We start from the raw sequence: 18653 nt of genomic DNA on the forward strand, positions 1-18653 counted from the left end.
TCAGACCTTAGCATTGACCTTTCCTCTGTAATTACCATAAAAATATAGTTAGCATCAACTTAATGAAGGTGTTAAAATCTTCAGGGTACATATCAAGTGCTTGAAAAGACAGTCTAGGACTTTGTCTACACTACGCACCTTTTAGCGACACGGCTTTGCTGCTACAGCCGTGCCACTAAAAGACACTCAGTTTAGCCACTGTGTCATCAAGAGAGAGCTCTCCCACCCACAAAAAACTTCCATCCCCAACAAGCAGTGGTAGCTTTGTCAGCAAGAGAGCGCTCCTGCTGACAAAGCGCAGTTTACACCGGTGCTTTTCATTGGCAAAACTTTTGTCTTTCGGGGGGTGTGTGTTTTTTTTTAACACCTCTGAACAACAAAAGTTCAGTTACCAGTGTAGACAAAGCCTAGGATTTAATGGCTTTCTGCTGCTTTCTTTACTTTTCTGACCTGTAAGGAGAAATCAGCATAAAGAGGGAAGCATAATAGGCTCTATCATTGCTGAGGTGAAAATACTAATCAAATCTCTCTTGGGATTGGCTTGGCAAGACAAAAGCCCCAAACACACTCTCTTGTCATTCTGGACTGATGCAACTTGTGATAACATGCTTGGTTTTTATTCCCAACCTCATCTCACCCTAAAATAAGTGACTACACACCTATTGGGCACATGGGTACCAGGTCTGTCATGCGAATGGCTGGCACAGAGCAATAATTCCCAAGAACCTTTTTGCGTTTTAAGAGGCCTCAGGATGCCCTAGAGGAAATCTGATTGGAGATTCATTTTTGTACCTAATCTTTAAAAGGCATCTATCTCCTTCCAGATGTGCAAGCTCCCCCCTCAATGTATGGAGTGCCCACTGCTGCTCCTCAGGCAGAGCTTCACTACCCAGCCTACCAGGCAGGGACGCTCAATGGAGCACTCTTTATAACAAATGCGGCATGATTCCATTTGTAAAGCTGTGGGAAGTGAGGTGAAATGAAGGGCGGACTGCATATCAGCATGAGGAAGATAGACGTTGAGAAAGAATTGCGGACAATAAGATGCAACGGAAGCCAAAATAGGGGACGAACAGGTTAAAGAATATTTAAATAAGTTAGATGTATTCAAGTCAGCAGGGCCTGATGAAATTCAACATAGGGTACTTAAGGAACTAGCTGAAGCAATCTCAAAACCATTAGCTATTATCTTTGAGAATTCCTGGAGGACAGGTGAGTGGAGAAGGGCGAACACAGTACCTATATTTAAAAAGGGGAACAAAAAGGACTCAGGGAATTATAGACCAGTCAATCTAACTTGGATACCAGGGAAGATACTTGAACAAATTATTAAACAACCAATTGGTAAGCACCTGGAGGATAACAGGATTATAAGGAATAGCCAGCATGGATTTGTCAAGAATAAATCCTGCCAAACCAACCTTATTTCCTTCTTTGACAGGGAAAGTAGGGAAATGTGGTCTAGATGAAATTATTATAAGATGGGTGCACACCTAGTTGAAAAACTGTCCTCAGAGAGTAGTTACCAATGGTTCACTGTCAAACTGGGAGAATGACTCTAGTAGGGTTCCACAGGGGTCAATCGTGGGTCCAGTACTATTCGACATTTTCATTAATGACTTGGACAATAGAGTTGAGAGTATGCTTATAAAGTTTGCAGATGACACCTTGCTGGGAAGGGTTGCAAGCACTTTGGAGGGCAGGATTAGAATTCAAAACAACCTTGATAAACTGAAGAACTGGTCTGAATTCAACATGATGACACTCAAAGACAAGTTGCAACTGGCAACTCAATTAGGAAGGAAAAATCAAATGCACAACTACAAACTGGGGAATACCAGGATAGATGGCAGTACTGAGGAAACACATCTGGGGATTATGGTGCATCACTAACTGAAAGAGAGACACCAATGTGAAGCAGCTGTGAAAAAAGGCCAGAATTCTGGGGTGTATTAACAGGAGTATTTCATATAAGACCCAGGAGGTAATCGTCCTGCTCTACTTGGCATTAGTGAGGCCACACTTGGAGTGCTGTATCCAATTCTGGGGGGGCCACACCTTAGGAAAGATGTGGACAAATTGGACAGAGTTTAGAAGAAAGCAACAAAAATGATAAAAAGGTTTAGCAAACCTACCCAAGCAAAGGTTAAAAAATCCTGGGTGTTTAGTTTTCAGAAAAGAAGACTGGGGGGGTCAGGGGACCTAATAACAGTCTTCAGATATGTTAAGGGCTTTTATAATGAAGATGGTGATCAATTGTTCTCCATGTCCACTGAAGATGTACAAGAGGTAATGGGCTTAATCTTCAGTAAGGGAGATTTAGGCTAGATATTAGGAAAAACTTTCTAACTACAATGGTAGTTAAACTCTGGAAAATCCTTCTAAGGGAGGTTGTGGAATCCCCATCATAGGAGATTTTTTAAGAACAGGTTGGATAAACACCTGTCAGAGACGGTCTAGGTTTATTTGATCCTGCCACAGCGCAGGGGGCCGGACTTGGTGACTTCTCATGGTGCCTTCCAGCCCTACATTTCTACGAACATGGTAAAGAATGCCAGGAGAAGGGAAGTAGGAAGAGGACCAATTTCTATTATCCCCTGAGCCCAAAAATTCTCTTGTTGCCTCTGACACACAATTTTGATTTTAAAATAAATAAAAAAATTGAACACATTCCATCAATTTCAGGGCCTGATCTCATGCCCATTGAAGTAAATGGAAAGACTCCCATTGATTTCAACACACTTAGAACCATATCCAAACAGCAAACATGTAGTTTAGGGTTGAAAGCCCTGATTCTGCAATGTTCTTAACCTTATACTACTGAATGGGATTAGCCATGTATAAGTACTTTGCTGAATCAGGGCTTAAAGTTAGCTATTTTTCCTAACGTACAATGTATAAGAAGAGTAAAGGTAAAATAGTAAAAGAGTATTTTGTATTGTAACTATAAACAACGATTAGTAATTTCAACTAGAAAAGACTGAAAAATAACAGTGTATTACATAAAGTAAATGTAATCACACCTTTGCATTAATCATTTGTACTTCAAAGCTACAAATCAGATTAACACTGCAAAATCTAATATTACATAAAATGAAAACTTTTTATGTTTTCATAGAACATTTGTCTTGAGCTGATTTTGATTTAACATGAAAGATATTGAGTATAAGGGCTATGCTTACAATAATTCTGTAAAACCCATACAGCAAGAATGAGAGTGCCTGTGAAAATGCTTACGAGCTACGGAGAAATTATTTAAAGGGGATTCCCGTTGGTCAACATCCTGCGGCCGCTCTTTGTAGCCAATGAACGTGCCATCGTTCTTCAACAGAAAATACCTTGGCCTCCATGTCTTTATGTATTCTCCTGGAAAAAACAGAGCAGAAAAGACAGTAAAATATTCCATATATTCCATCCTAATTCCTCATGTTCCAGAATTCCAATGAGAACCTCTTTAAAATATTAATACTGTACATCCTCTTAATACGGAAGGCATTTTAATTCATTGTTTGTTCTGCTGAAAACAATGGAAAAATATAGGCATCAGTTCAGATATTGACAGCAGATTTAACCATAAAATGGGACTTCATAAAAAGTAAATAGCTATATTTCCCCCATCTATGCCTATTTCATTCAAATTCTGCAACATCTGCTTAAATGCAATTTAAAATTTAAAAATCAGAGCAGATGTCCTATGTATTATTTTTGCCATTGTCATTTTTCATACTGACACGTGGAGACATTTTTTTCATTTACATTTTGCAGCGCAAGTATTTTAAACAACGGTGGGTAATTTAGTAATTAGTCAACTGCTTTATCAAACCCACAATAATTTTTAGAGCATAAAGAGGCAATTCTCCACTTAAGTTACATAACATCACTCACTTCTCTAAAAGAATGAAGCACAAGAGAGATTGCAATGTGAAGGGTAAAAACCTAACTTTTAATACGCAAAAGTTCTAAAGGTCCTTCAAAGTGCTTGTTCTCTCTTTTCTGAGGAAAGCATCCCTAAAGCATATCATGCCACTGGTCGTACGAATATTTTGCAGAGATAGCGTATTGTTACACACAAACAATACAGCCACACATAAACTCCTGGCAACAGAAGTAACAGTGATTACAAAGATCAAATCTCTATTTACTAGGGAAGCAGAGTGGTCTACTTGACAGGGCATTGGACTGGGATACAGAAAACATGGGTTCTATTCCCAGATCTACTGACTTGTTGTGTAACCTTGGGGCTCCAGCCCCACCTATTCCCCACCTTCCGCTGAGGCCCCGCCCCCATCCACTCTTCCTCACTCGCCGCTTTTCCCCTCCCACCTTCTCCTGATCCAGGTCAGGAGGGACTTGCCTGGAGAGTCAGGGTTGGGAGCTGCAGCGGCCCGATGAAGGTAGAAGGCAGCCCCAGCTCAGCAGGGGCTGGAGCGGGGGGTGATGACTGGCGCCTCCTTGCCTACCCCGCTCACAGTAACCAGACTTTAGGTGTCTGGTCAGTAGATCTGCCAGGTCCCCTTTTCAATCTGACCTTCCGGTTGAAAACCAGGCTCCTGGCCACCCTAGGCATATCACCTCCCCTCACACTGCCTCTGTCTCCCTTCTCACTCTTTGCCTTTATCTGTTTAGACTGTCACTCACCACAATTCTGCAGCACCTAGCACAGTGGTATCCAATCTCAGCAGGGCCTCTAGGCACCATAAGTAATTTCTGAAGAATTATTTCTATTGCATTGTGCCTAGAGGTCCTCAATCCTGGTGTTAACAAATCCAGGGACTCTGCTCCAAGCTTTCTTCATCACTTGCAATTTGCTAATTTCATTCAGTTTCATTATAAAAAGCATGCAGGTGCACATACATACAGGAGAGTTCACTGTAGCAAGATATAGTGATCCTGGCTGGTTGTTTGAAGGGTTTGCTCCCAAATTAAATAATAGACAAAAATTACAAAAAAAAAAAAAAGGCACAACAGGTTATTGACCAAATCTCCTTTATTCAGCTCTCTTCCCATCCCCCATCCCCACCCCACCTCTCCTGCTGTTCTGCTTTCCACCCCAGGTGATTTCTTTCATGATGATGTGTACTCTGCCCCAGGAACTCCCCTACAGCTGCCTTGCCTCTTTCCCTCTCCCACCTCTCCTTCTGTGGTGCAGCCTCCTCCTGCTTCTCCTACCTTCTCTCCCCTTTCTCAGGGGCACGCACACAGCTGGCTGTCGCTTGTTGCCACAATGGCTTTTGTCACCTTTTATTCTAAAGCAAAAAAAAAAAAAAAAAACTCAGAGTAAGTGGAGGAGAGGATCTGCCCAAGACTTAAGGGGTGATCTCCTCTGGGTATTGGGACTGTCTGAGAACATCTATTAGCACTGATACAAGTGTTATTGCAGACAGAAAAAAACAAAGACCCTGCATACAATCTAGTATGTTTGCCCCAGTTGAAACAGGTTTAGAAATAGTCAGAGGTACCTTAGGAATTTCAGAGGAACTCATCCACAGGTGTTGTGATTTAACATTTACATTCAAAATGTTAAATATACTTTTTTTTTTAAATCTGAACTTTAACGTAACACTGGCAACTCTTGGGAATCAGTAATAGGCTACGGAGCCTTTCACTTCTAAACCATCAGTTCAAATCCAGCCCAGGTCAGCAGTGTCCAAGAGTCATTACCATCAGGCTGATTATGTACCTACTCTGAGTAGAATGAGCTCGTGGTGTCAGCTGAGATCTTGTAGACAAGAGTCTCAAATGAGAAGAGCCACCATCATGACTGGACAGGGCAGACTGGGGGCAGCTTGCCCACCTGCTGTCTGGACTGCCACTGTTTTGTGACTTGTTCTCTAGGGCTGTCAGGCTGGCACCATCTCCAGCAGTGAAAACGTTCTTCACTTACTAAAGCAAACGCAGCTACAGACAATGAGCATCAAAATAACCAATATCCACTTACAGAGGGTAAATGCTTCAGCTTACCCTACAAAATAACCCTCAACCCCTCCCAACAATACATGGTATATTTAAAATAAAAACAGACAAGGAAATAAGTTTCAAATGTGGAGGACTAAGCCCCTAACAATTTTAAGGTAGGTCAGTTTTCAGGCTTAGAAATCTTGATGATATCCCTTTAATGATGAACTAGAGCAGTGGTTCTCAAACTTTTGTAGTGGTAACCCCTTTCACACAGCAAGCCTCTGAATGCAATCCCCCCCCCCTTATAAATTAAAAACACTTTTTTTTATGACAGGTTTCAGACTATTATAAATGCTGGAGGTGAAGCGGGGATTGGGGTGGAGGCTGACAGCTCGCGATCCCCTGAGGGGTCTCTACCCCCAGTTTCAGAGCCCCTGAAATAGAGAAAGGGTCTAGTTCATCATTAAAGGGATTTAATTTAACCTGGCACCTTACAGTGTCTTGCTGAGTTCCCTCAACTCCCACCGACTTCAGTGTCTTCAGCACCTGCAAAATCTGATCCTCACTTAAAGCCAAAATTATAATTAATAGTTTTACCCTGCAAATTCACTAAGAGTAAGAGTGTGACGTTACAATCTGCCCTTTGTGAGGAGTGGCATGTAGCTATGTCCCACAAGCGGACCAGAGAATGAATTCTGTCAGTGTTCCTCCCCTGTGTTCCCCCATTGCTCTGGGGAGGAAGTTATTTCACTTGTTTCATGGAGCAGCTCACTCCCAGCTATGCACCTATCCAGTAACTCTAGCCAGTCCCCTCCCACTTGCACAGGAAGGGACTGGAGTGGAAGGGTCAGGCAAGAAGTAGCTGCTACTTGTACTTCCCACCACAGCCTGAGTCACAATCTGAGCAGGGTTCAGCAAGGGATTTTTACTCTTCCTTTCTCTTTTCTACAAATGAGTGACAATCTGCCATAAACTCTTTCTCCTCATTAAAGTTTTCAGAGGAAAGGTTTAATTTTAGAGACTTTTTTTTTTAAGTGAAATATGAGCAGGATTTCACACAAAACTGCACTGAGTTGTTGCAACAAACATTTTACCTCCTCTTTCCCATTTTACATTTTATAATTTTATTTCATGTTTAAATTTAATCACTCCAGTATTTTTGCCCTACAGCTTTATTCCACCAATAAGTTCCAGGTAGAAACCCTTGAGGAATTAGGATTTTTGTTACCGTCTTCTATACGCTTCTTTAGAATGGGACCTTCACTTATTCATCACTGTAGGTGGTTCTCTTTCCTGATTCACATTGCTAATTTGCAGACTAGTAGTAAATTTCTAAATTTTCTTAAATTTTATGCTTGGTCTATGTCTGGAGCTTAATAAATTGTTGAGTCTTTTGGTTTTTGTTTGTTTGTTTATTTTTATTACCAGTATCAAGGATTACAACCAATCAGTAAATAATAATAAGTACAAAAACAAGATGTCTTGATGACCTGCAGCATTATGAAGCACATTGCAGTAACTATAGCATATGTGCCATTACATAACATGCTCTGAAGTGACAGGATAAACCAGAAATGTAACGAATGAGCATGAAATTGACTTATCCGTGGTTACAGGTGAAAATGATTAGAGAAGCTTGAATATACACTTAATCTATAGATTAATAAAACCGTAGGAAGTCTGATGATCCATCTACGGAAGCGCTGGAACACAAATTTGTCGATAAAAATCATGAATACATTTATGAAATTTCTGTTCTTGATAAACAAGTTTAAATTTCTATGATCGGCAATTGTAACTGCTAAAAAATATAAACCTACTTTACCTGTGACAGCTGTCATATTTTATCCCCCTTTAGAAACCATTCTTAAGTATAGAACAGTAGAGGTGTTATATGTAAAGGAGTTGGAACTTTAAAAATAATCACTCAGTAAAGCAATAGAAATGTATGAAATGAGGTGAAGTTTTGCTTTTTTTAAAACTGTGTGTGTAATTTTGCCTGTTTATTAGAATACAAACTAATTACAATAGGATATTTGAATATCTAAAGACAGAACTCTACGATTTTTGTTAAAACAGACAAGATACAGCAATGTCAAAATGCCCGGACAAAGCTGATTTAAAAAACAAACCAACAGCCTTTCCTTCCACTCGTGTTTGGAGTGTTGGACATTGGCATATTTGAAGGGTGAGTTAAAACATCGTTTTTAAAAAAGGTTTTATGTTCTGATTTTATTTCTTTAAGACAATTGTAAGTAAAAAGATATCTGAAGTGGCTTATATTAGTCATGTTGCTGCACATCCAACAGTTTCAATACATAAAAAATTCAAAGTGCAAGAGATGCAGGATAATGCAAAAGTGTGTGTGAATAAGAAAAGTAAAACTGCAGCTTTATTAGGTAACAGTAAAAAATAGCAATGAAGCACCATAGAAAACTGAACAATTTACAAAGCAAAACATTTTTTCCTCTGTGATTCATTGCTTGTGTAATGCCTTGGCAGTCATCTTTGTTTTCAGTAACAGAATGCTAACAGTGCAAAGAGAGAAAAGCAAAAGTATATTTTATAAATCCTACATATAAAATCTGGATTTGAATAAACTCATCTACAACTTGCTAGCTTAAAAAAAATATGTAAAATCTTTATACACCATTCTATTTACCCAAAGCAATTTTTGAACTGCAAAAATTCCAAAACTATACATTTCTGTAAATATACACAAAGATTGTTAGACCGGTTTCATTTTGTTGCCTTGTCTCTGCCCCCCGCACACATAGCACATTAAAATCCTTAATATACACTTTGGTAAACCTGTCTCATGCCAAAACCACTTTTCATTACAAGACGTACTGCAAAACATACTTGCACTTTAATATTTCAAAAGTTAAACATGAAACTCTTTTGGTTCATGAAAAGTTAATTCTACAGAGAATTTACAATAATGCAGGGTTATTTTTTTTCCTCTCCTCCCCACAACAGTGTCTTACTGAATCTGGAGCTGTCTACCACTGATAAACTGTCTAACATCAGAAACAGCTGCCACTCCCTGGGAAGCTTACAGGGTAAGTGGAGAATAATGAGCAGCAAGCACCAGCAGAACAAAAGAAAATCCATCTTTATTTACCAACTGCTGCATGCTTGTTGCTGCATCAAACTCATTCAAAGCCAACACCACACCCTCTAATTCATAACAGACTGTATTTAAGCAGTCTTTGCTTAAAATATTTTATCTAAACTCATGCATACACAGAGGATTTTTTAAAAAAGAATTCGATTAATAAAGCAAGAATCGAACAAGTTTACAAAAAGTACAGGTTTGACCGTTAACTTTTTAATGCCCCAAGCTAACTAGAACCTGCTTAGAAGCTTTGGGGGAAAAACAAGCCCACAATTATATTAAATGTACTAGAGTGACTATCAGGAAACTATGGACAAATAATGTATTATTTATTCTGCTCTGAGCATCAAAAAGCACCTTTATTAATGGACAAAACGAACACACTAAATATTACATACAGAGAAAATTATAATGCACTCCTTGATTGCACACATTACTATCTGAGTGCAACATGAATGTTATGCCAAATGCAGTACTAATGTTTCGCCAGTCAAAGAAACAGAATGACTCATTTATAAAACTTCAATGGAAGCAAAGAGTGGTCTGCATCCTGTCTGCCCAATAAGGCTTCAGCAAAACAGATGCCAGCTTCCTTAAAGATGTGAAGTTTTTAAAACATGCCATCTCATGTGCACTGGTGTGACTGAAAAACGGGATGTGAATTCACAACTAGTGTCTGCTGTTCAAGCAAATTATGTCCATTCACTTTAAAATCAACTTTATTAAAACCAAGACAGATTCTTTTGTTGGAAAGGGTTTGACAACCCTCCTTGTGGTGGTGGGTTTTTTTCTTTTTTTGTTTTTTTTAAATAGAAGCAAGCAGTTTTCAGACAGGGATTTAGTTTCACATCACATGTACATTTGATGCTTATAAATTAGAGAAGTCAGTTATGCCAAACAAAATATGTGTTGTAACTTTTTTGATTTCTAATTTGTTTCCCTCAGTTGATATGCCTCCTTTTTCTCCCCCTGAACTAACTGTCAAAACAGTATTTGGGTTTAGGGAGCTTGGGAAAAAAATAAAATGTATGCTAATGTCTTTCCCAATATGCTCACTAAGAGGCGAGGACCTCTGGTTTGTCTGCCTATTCACAGGAGTACAGAAGGGGGCCAGTGCTTTGATTATTTTTGGGTCACACTCTGGATGTGTTCTCAGCCTTTGCCTCCAGCATACAGCTGCGGACACTTTGGCTGTGCCCTGAATCTCAATGAGCCAGCTCAGACTGCAGTCAAGGGTGCTCCCCAATAGGGAGGTCAAGCCTGAGTCAGCAGACTGTCTGCACCAGACTGGCGCTCCACAGCTTATCCCAGCTCTTTTTCCTTTCACTGACCATATATGGCAGTCCACTGTCACAACAAGCTAATTCAGTGCAAGGCAAATCTGCTCACTGCTTTATTCTTACTCATTTTCCGTGCAGCTGGATAGTAGTACATTACATTTAAGGCCCTACAGCAGCCTGCATGACAATGATTGACATTATTGCCAACAGGTTAAGAAGAAATGCCTCTGCCTCTAGTGTGGCTCTGATTATCCTAAAACTACTACTGTTTCTCACGGTCACACAAAGCTACAATATATGGCACCTGCTTAATTATCATATCTTCAGGGAATTTGAAGAGGGGGGAGGGAAGCTGGAGGAGGGGCAAAGGGGACTGATTAAATGGTCTCATGTTCAGAGCAGCACTTAAAAAAATCTTCACACTGTACTCAAGTAGAAGCCCATTAAAAACAACCAAACAGCAACTTATGTTCATCTGGTTTCACACATCTGTAGATTATTTTTTAAAAAAAACCAACACCACATCTCTCACATAGGGCCACAGCTACAAAACAATACGACAAATTATTTGGAGGAACTAGCAAAACAAAGACACCAAGATTGCTTTAGAAGCTATGTTGGTCTTTAAATATATGGACAGTGTAAATACAAACATTAATTAGGGGACCAAAAGATGCTCTAAATCATAAAGCTAACTTGTGTGCACACTGGACACCTATGAGACATCAAAATAAAGAACATGGGGAAACAGACATTGATGATGACTTATTCAGGCACCATTTTCACATAAAAGGTGGACGGTGACTGATTTACATTTTATATATACTTAAAGTTTTAAGAACACCCAAGTTCAAAACTAGGCATCATCCAACAAGCAACACCCTGATCTGTATCAGAATATCTATATTCTATACCACAGCATTTCAGTTTTACTTCATAGTATATTTGAAACACAGGGTTGGGTTTTTTTGGTTTGTTTTTTTGTGGGGTTTTTTTGCAGCGTTTTGTTTAGAAGGTCAAAAATGTTGCCATCTTGCTTACAGTAATCAATTTAAGCAGTGCCAGATATTCCCAAAGGAGTCCAAGAGAATTAATCAGCATACAAAACTCCTTACTCCTACCTTTGGCACAGCTTACTCAGGCTAGTCCTAACCTACAGCTGTCTCTAGTGAGAAAAGATGCAAATGAGGTTTCATTAAACACTGCAATTTTAAGGATAGCTACATAAATTATAAGGAAGGATACACTGAGCTCTTAAAGTATGGTAAAAACAATCAGAGTGAACTTTGTCTCCATTACGCCATGGTGGAAGTAAAAGGGCTAAAAAGAAAAGCTATTAGAAGCCATGCAATGTAATTTTAAAACTTTTCCATAACACAATATGATCAGCAATTACAGCATTTTAAAAATGAAAACATGCAAGTAAGACGTGCCATAGTGTATTACTTTGTTTTTGACAAGTGCCTTTATGTATTTTAACAACAGAACAAAGGCCAGAGGCATCAAACTGAATTAAATGTATTTTGAACCGTTTTTTCCCAGTGTTTTAGTTAGACTTTAAGGGGGACATGTCCAAAAGCACTTAAGCAAACAAGCCCCACTGACATTTGAAAAGCCTCTTGATTTTTCAGAAGAGTTGCGCACCTACAACTTCACCATGACTTCAGCTGGATTTGTGGGTGATCAGCACTTCTCTAAATCAGGCCCCAAATACATATAAACATAACCAATTGTTTGTGACGGGTGTGACATAATCCCCAAACAGCATAATGAGCACTAGTAAAATAAATAAACTTTGCTGACATTTTTGGACACCCATGGACTTGTCTAAACAAAGTCTAAAGGCCTTGGGTAGCCATGAAGATGGACACACACCATGCCTACACTGCAAACTTTTGCTGCCACAAGTTACCTCGACATAAAGCTGCCGCAGTTAGTATATGGCTTGTACATGTGCATACTTGGTTCCTTGAGTCTATGCTGCATGTACTCACCAGGAGCGCTTGTGTCAACTCACAGGGTGTGGTGCAGCATGAGTAGGTAACCCAGTGTGCATCTCACTACCATACAGCACACACTCGTTTGAGAAGTTTTAGCAATGCATGATGGGGCAGAGACAAGTCACACAGGGGTGACTGGGAGCAATGGATCAACTTCCCAGCACCCAACTGGCTCCGTCTCATAATGTCAGTTATATCCCATAATTTTCATGATTTTTTTAAAAAAATCCCATGAACTTGCATGGCCCTCCTCACTGTCCACCATCTCGGACAGAAGCACTGAGCCTGCAGAGCGCTACACTACTGCAATAAGTATAGCAAACACAGGACACACAATCCTCCAGTATTTTCAGAGCTGCAATGACAAACGAATCAACAGAGAACATAAGGATTTCTTGGAGGACAGATGGCTGTGAGACATAGTGAGAACCAATTCAAGACTGCTAGTGGCATTCACGGAGCAGCTGCAGACAGTGGTGCTTCTGGGCCCGAGAAACAAGCACTGACTGGTGGGTTCACATCATAATGCAGGCCTGGGACGATGAGCAGTGGCTGCAGAACTTTCAAGGCCACATTCCCGGATGTGTGTGCTGAGCTTGCCCCAGCCCTCCAGCACAGGGACACCAAAATGAGAGCTGCACTTACAGTGGAGAAGCAAGTTGCAATGACACTGTGGAAACTTGCAATTCTGGATTGCTACTGGTCAGCGGGAAATCATTTTGGAGTTGGAAAATCCACTGTGGGGCCCGTTGTCATGCAAGTGTGCAGGACCATTAATCACCTCCTGCTATGCAGGATTGTGACTCTCAGCAATGTGCAGACATAGTGGATGGATTTGAAGCAATGGGGTTCCTGAATTGAGGTGGAGCAACGGATCGCACACACATCCCTATTTTGGCACCAGACCACCTTGCCACAGAGTACAGCAACAGAAAGGGCTACTTTTTTGTCGTTACGCAAGCATTCAAGGATCACTGGGGACGCTTCACTGACATTAGTGTTAGCTGGTCAGGGAAGGTGAGTAACACTACCATCTTTAAGAACACATGACTGTTCAAAAAGTTGCAAGCAGGGACTTTCTTTCCTGAATAATGGAAATGCTGAAATGCCAACAGTGATCCTCAGGCACTGAGCATACTCTTTGCTCCCCTGATTCATGAACTGTACACTTGCCACCTCGACAGCACCAAAGAAAGATTCAACTACCAGCTCAGAAGATGCAGAATAACAGCTGAATGTGCTTTTGGTTGACTGAGGGGACGCTGGTGTTGTTCACTCACGTGACTGGATCTCAGTGAAGAAAACATTCCAGTGGTTATAGCTGCTTGCTGCTTCCTGCATAATAGCTGTAAAGCAAAGCGGGGGAAGTTGCCACTGGAGTGGAGGTGAAGCGGTGTCTCCTGTGTTTGAACAGCCAGACACAAGGGCTATTAGAAGAGCTCACTGTGGAGCTATATGGTTCAGTGAGGCTTTTAAATACCACTTACAGCGAGCCACAGTAATACCTCCTGGTGTAATGTGCTCTACCTGGCCCTGCTGTTTTGGGGCCTCTTGGGAATTCTACATCTAAGAATATAACACTGCAAATGCACCTGTTGATTCTGTGGTGCATACTGTACATTTTTTATTATTATACTGTGTTTGTCACTGATCCTATGAGTTGTGTCATACAGCACAACAGCAAGTATGTGGGTGCTTTCTGATCTGCTCGGCACTCTGCAACATATGTTGTGAACTAATGAAGATGAATTATTTTCCAAATAGAATTTTATTCAATAACAAAATTAGTGCAAAGAAAAATCTGTAAAATTTAAAAAGCAAATACATTAAAAACTTAATAAATTAATGGAACTGAACTTAACAAGGGGAGAGACTATTCATGCCCATTTTAGCTACACATACAGCAACCGTGGCTTTCACAGGTCAGTGTATGTAAAGCTGTGGTTGTCCTTACTGTCTCCCAGGAGGGATCCGACCCTGGGGGAGGGATCCGACCCTGATGTCATGTGCAATGCTGAGGGGCGGTGTAGGGAGGTGCTGCAGTGGAGATCTCCATGGACTGCTGTTGGATCATATTAAAGAAGTTCTGTATTAAAATCACAAATGAGTTTGATTCCCCAGAGTTTCAATTCCAGGGTATTACTAATTAAGAGGTCTCTTGGTTTTTGGTACTTTCTCTCCCTCTATGTGTGAAACTTGCAAGCTGCTAATTGTGTTAGTACATTCCAAGACAGAGTCTGTTCTCAAAGCAATTCACAGAGAGAGAGACTCATAACAATACTCTAACAACAGAAACAGCACCCAGAGACTCCCCGCCCTTTTGTTGTATTAACCATTGTGATTAAAATAGAGATAGAGGATGTATGTGGATGGATGCTTGGTGTGGATAATAACTGAATGATCAGGGAGCTGCCAGCCTAAGAATCCAGTGTCCATCGGCTGAAGAAGGCGTCAAGTGGAAATAACCAGAGGACCCCCCGGAGGGCAGACTGGAATCCACCCAACAGCCTCAAGAATGGGAGAACCAAAGAACAAGATAACATCTTGGAGCCGTCAGGAATGTGCTATCTGCTGATTGATTCAGCAACAGCATGATGAAGCAATTCCCATAGACTGGCATAGGAAGAAATTCCTATAAAAATAGACTCTAAAAAGTGAGAACTTTGGGGTCTGATTCTGCAAACCAACTTCCAGGAGCATCAGATGAGCATCTGACAAGGCCCTGCTCCCTCCTCATGTCCAGGCCCACCTGGCCAGTGACTTGGCATGAGCAACTCTAAGGCTGGTAACTATGATAACAACCTTGCAGAACCTGTGTGTGTGTGTGTGTTTGTATGAATGAATGTGAGAATAAATATGAGATTGAATGGAATGTTATAGCTATAACTAACTGCTTACTATGATTCTTTCTATATTTATAATAAATGTGGTATTTTGCCTTTTTCCCTTTAATAAGATCCTGCTGGTTTTTATTTTATTGGTACAACATTTTGGTGGAGAATTGCGAAAGGGGGAATATTGGTAAAAAACCTCAGTTATTGTAAATATTGGTGTGCACACCGCCAGCTCTAGTGAGCTAGGCATTTCTATTAGGTTAACCAGACCTGCTGGCCTCCGAGAAGGTAGCAGGGGACCTGCTGGCCTCCGAGAAGGTAGCAGGGGACCTGCTGGCCTCCGAGAAGGTAGCAGGGGACCTGCTGGCCTCCGAGAAGGTAGCAGGGGACCTGCTGGCCTCCGAGAAGGTAGCAGGGGACCTGCTGGCCTCCGAGAAGGTAGCAGGGGACCTGCTGGCCTCCGAGAAGGTAGCAGGGGACCTGCTGGCCTCCGAGAAGGTAGCAGGGGACCTGCTGGCCTCCGAGAAGGTAGCAGGGGACCTGCTGGCCTCCGAGAAGGTAGCAGGGGACCTGCTGGCCTCCGAGAAGGTAGCAGGGGACCTGCTGGCCTCCGAGAAGGTAGCAGGGGACCTGCTGGCCTCCGAGAAGGTAGCAGGGGACCTGCTGGCCTCCGAGAAGGTAGCAGGGGACCTGCTGGCCTCCGAGAAGGTAGCAGGGGACCTGCTGGCCTCCGAGAAGGTAGCAGGGGACCTGCTGGCCTCCGAGAAGGTAGCAGGGGACCTGCTGGCCTCCGAGAAGGTAGCAGGGGACCTGCTGGCCTCCGAGAAGGTAGCAGGGGACCTGCTGGCCTCCGAGAAGGTAGCAGGGGACCTGCTGGCCTCCGAGAAGGTAGCAGGGGACCTGCTGGCCTCCGAGAAGGTAGCAGGGGACCTGCTGGCCTCCGAGAAGGTAGCAGGGGACCTGCTGGCCTCCGAGAAGGTAGCAGGGGACCTGCTGGCCTCCGAGAAGGTAGCAGGGGACCTGCTGGCCTCCGAGAAGGTAGCAGGGGACCTGCTGGCCTCCGAGAAGGTAGCAGGGGACCTGCTGGCCTCCGAGAAGGTAGCAGGGGACCTGCTGGCCTCCGAGAAGGTAGCAGGGGACCTGCTGGCCTCCGAGAAGGTAGCAGGGGACCTGCTGGCCTCCGAGAAGGTAGCAGGGGACCTGCTGGCCTCCGAGAAGGTAGCAGGGGACCTGCTGGCCTCCGAGAAGGTAGCAGGGGACCTGCTGGCCTCCGAGAAGGTAGCAGGGGACCTGCTGGCCTCCGAGAAGGTAGCAGGGGACCTGCTGGCCTCCGAGAAGGTAGCAGGGAAAAACAGGTTAACCGGACCTGCTGGCCTCCGAGAAGGTAGCAGGGAGAAATAGGTTAACTGGACCTGCTGGCCTCTGGGAAGGTAGCAGGGGACCTGCTGGCCTCCGGGAAGGTAGCAGGGGAAAAACGCATAGATTAAGCTATGATTTCAGAATCTAGGCTGTGTCACTTGCTAAGTAATACCAGCAGTGACAAAGAGATTGAAATATCCATGTTAAGATGTTTAAAAGAAAACAGGGTAAGCCAGTACTAGAGGGAGGAATGGAGTCAGAAGGAACTCCAACCTCACCTTTTGTTAAAGAAATTACACCTTTTAAACAAATCCTTCAAAAATTTGGGCACAGTCCTTGGACTAAACAAGGCCTAGCTGATGTCTGCACTATTTCGGACCTAGAGGATAGATTGGCTCAGTATATCCTCATATACAAACCTTCTAGTGCTGCCAAAAGAGATGCAGCAGCAATTTGGTTGTTGTGGGAGGCATGTAAGGATTCTTCCCTCCGCTTGTCTTCATGTAAAGAGGAAAAGGCACAAATGGAAAAGGGAGCAGACAATTGGAAGGTGCTGGCTACAAATATCCAAAGCCAGCTGAAAATAGTGAAAGAGGCACTCCAGGAATACAAAAAGAGTGAAAAAGTTAACTCTGCAGAGGCTGGAGGGACGCAGGTAAAGGGGGAGAAGGTCCTATGTACGGCACCCCCAGGCATAATTACAAAGAGAAAAGAGAGTAAAAAAAAAAAAAAGTTAACTCTGCAGAGGCTGGAGGGAATTAAGCAGTTAAACTTTGTATTTCACCCAAACAACTTTTAATCGAAAATGTTAAAAAGGAAAAGTGTTAGAGCATTCTTGGTTTCTTTGCAGCCATTCTGAAAGAAAAATGGGCCCTTTTCCAAAGGAATGTCTGTAAATTAGCCAGGCAAAAATAAACTATCTGATTAAAATCATTTGACTGGACAATTTAGTCAAATTTGCTAAAAGAACATAAGAGGGTTCTATTGGAACTTAACTGCCTCAAATGTATAAAGGGAATGTAAGATGTAAAAAACAGAGCAGTGTGGAAGGGATGTTAAGGAAAAGAAAATGTGTATGTATCTGTCTGTGTGTGTGTAAATATGTAAAGTTCTAAGGACCAGTTAGTTTTGTTTTTGTTTTAAATAATGCCACTAAAAATCCATTTGACTCTTTAATTCAAAGTTGCAAAACTGACAGACCTTTTTGCTAGACACAGGTAATTAGTGTTGTTTGGCTTTGGGATTTGGCATTTAACCCTTAAAAGGTAACTCAATGCTTTACAAAATTTAAAATGTTTTTAAGTTGTGGCTGCAGCAGGGCAGTCAAAATCAGGAGAATATAAAAAAAAAATTTTTTGGATTCTTTTTGTTTGTTTTTTGTTTGTTTTTGTAACAAAATAGCAGATGAGAGTTGTAGTAAAAAAAAAAAATTAAAAAAGACAGTGCCTCTCTGAAGCAACAGCAGGGGTGAGGTGCACAAAACAAAAAGGAGCAATGTTAGAAACACTGAGTCTTAAAATGGCTCTGAGTAATCAGACTGTCACTTTGATAAAGGTACATGAAAACTCTGTAAGCAAAAAAAGAAATAGTGACACCTTATGTAAAAATGGATCTGGATAATGTTATAGAAGTTAAACTATGGAAGGAATGTGCATTTGCCCCAGAACATGTGCAGGGTATATTGTAGAAGGGGCAAAAGAAATGCAAACATACCATGCTACTTAATTAAAATGCTATTAGGGCTCCAAAGGGAGCCACAATAGGTTGGGTTTTCTTTTTCAGATTGCTGTGTGTTTTGGAAGCAGAAGTTAAAAGTAATCAAAACTCTGGTGAAAGTTGATTGTGTCCCTTTTAAGATAGAGTCTCTGAGCTGCTGATGGCTTTAAATCCAAAAGCAGGAAGTTTCTGTGAAAATGCAAATTACCTAAATGATAAAGGAAGGAAAGAACTAGCAGCACAAAGGAGCTGCAGATAAAGGACATACCTGGTCAGCAAACAAATTGTCTAAATAAAAGGCATGGGATAACAAGATAATTTTAATACATTTAATGATAATAAGTATCCCTGTAACAACGTATAGTATGTATGATTTTTGGAAAAATCCTTTAAGGTCGTATGGTAATGATGCTTCTCAGTTATTACCTGTAAATACAACTTAAAGCTT

General features: G+C 41.6%; 1 protein-coding gene across 3 annotated transcripts in view; it reads right to left on the reverse strand.

Moving 5' to 3' along the window:
- AKT1 (AKT serine/threonine kinase 1) overlaps positions 1-18653 on the reverse strand; it is a 119962-nt gene that overhangs the window by 56098 nt on the left and 45211 nt on the right. For all 3 annotated transcript variants that reach the window (XM_084631027.1, XM_084631025.1, XM_084631026.1), the window contains exon 3: positions 3238-3366. In XM_084631027.1, coding sequence (XP_084487153.1) covers positions 3238-3366 — 129 coding nt within the window. The remainder of the gene's footprint in view (positions 1-3237; positions 3367-18653) is intronic.

The sequence above is a fragment of the Lepidochelys olivacea genome (genome assembly GCF_965140295.1).
Source record: "Lepidochelys olivacea isolate rLepOli2 genome assembly, chromosome: 6".
NCBI lineage: Eukaryota > Metazoa > Chordata > Testudines > Cheloniidae > Lepidochelys > Lepidochelys olivacea.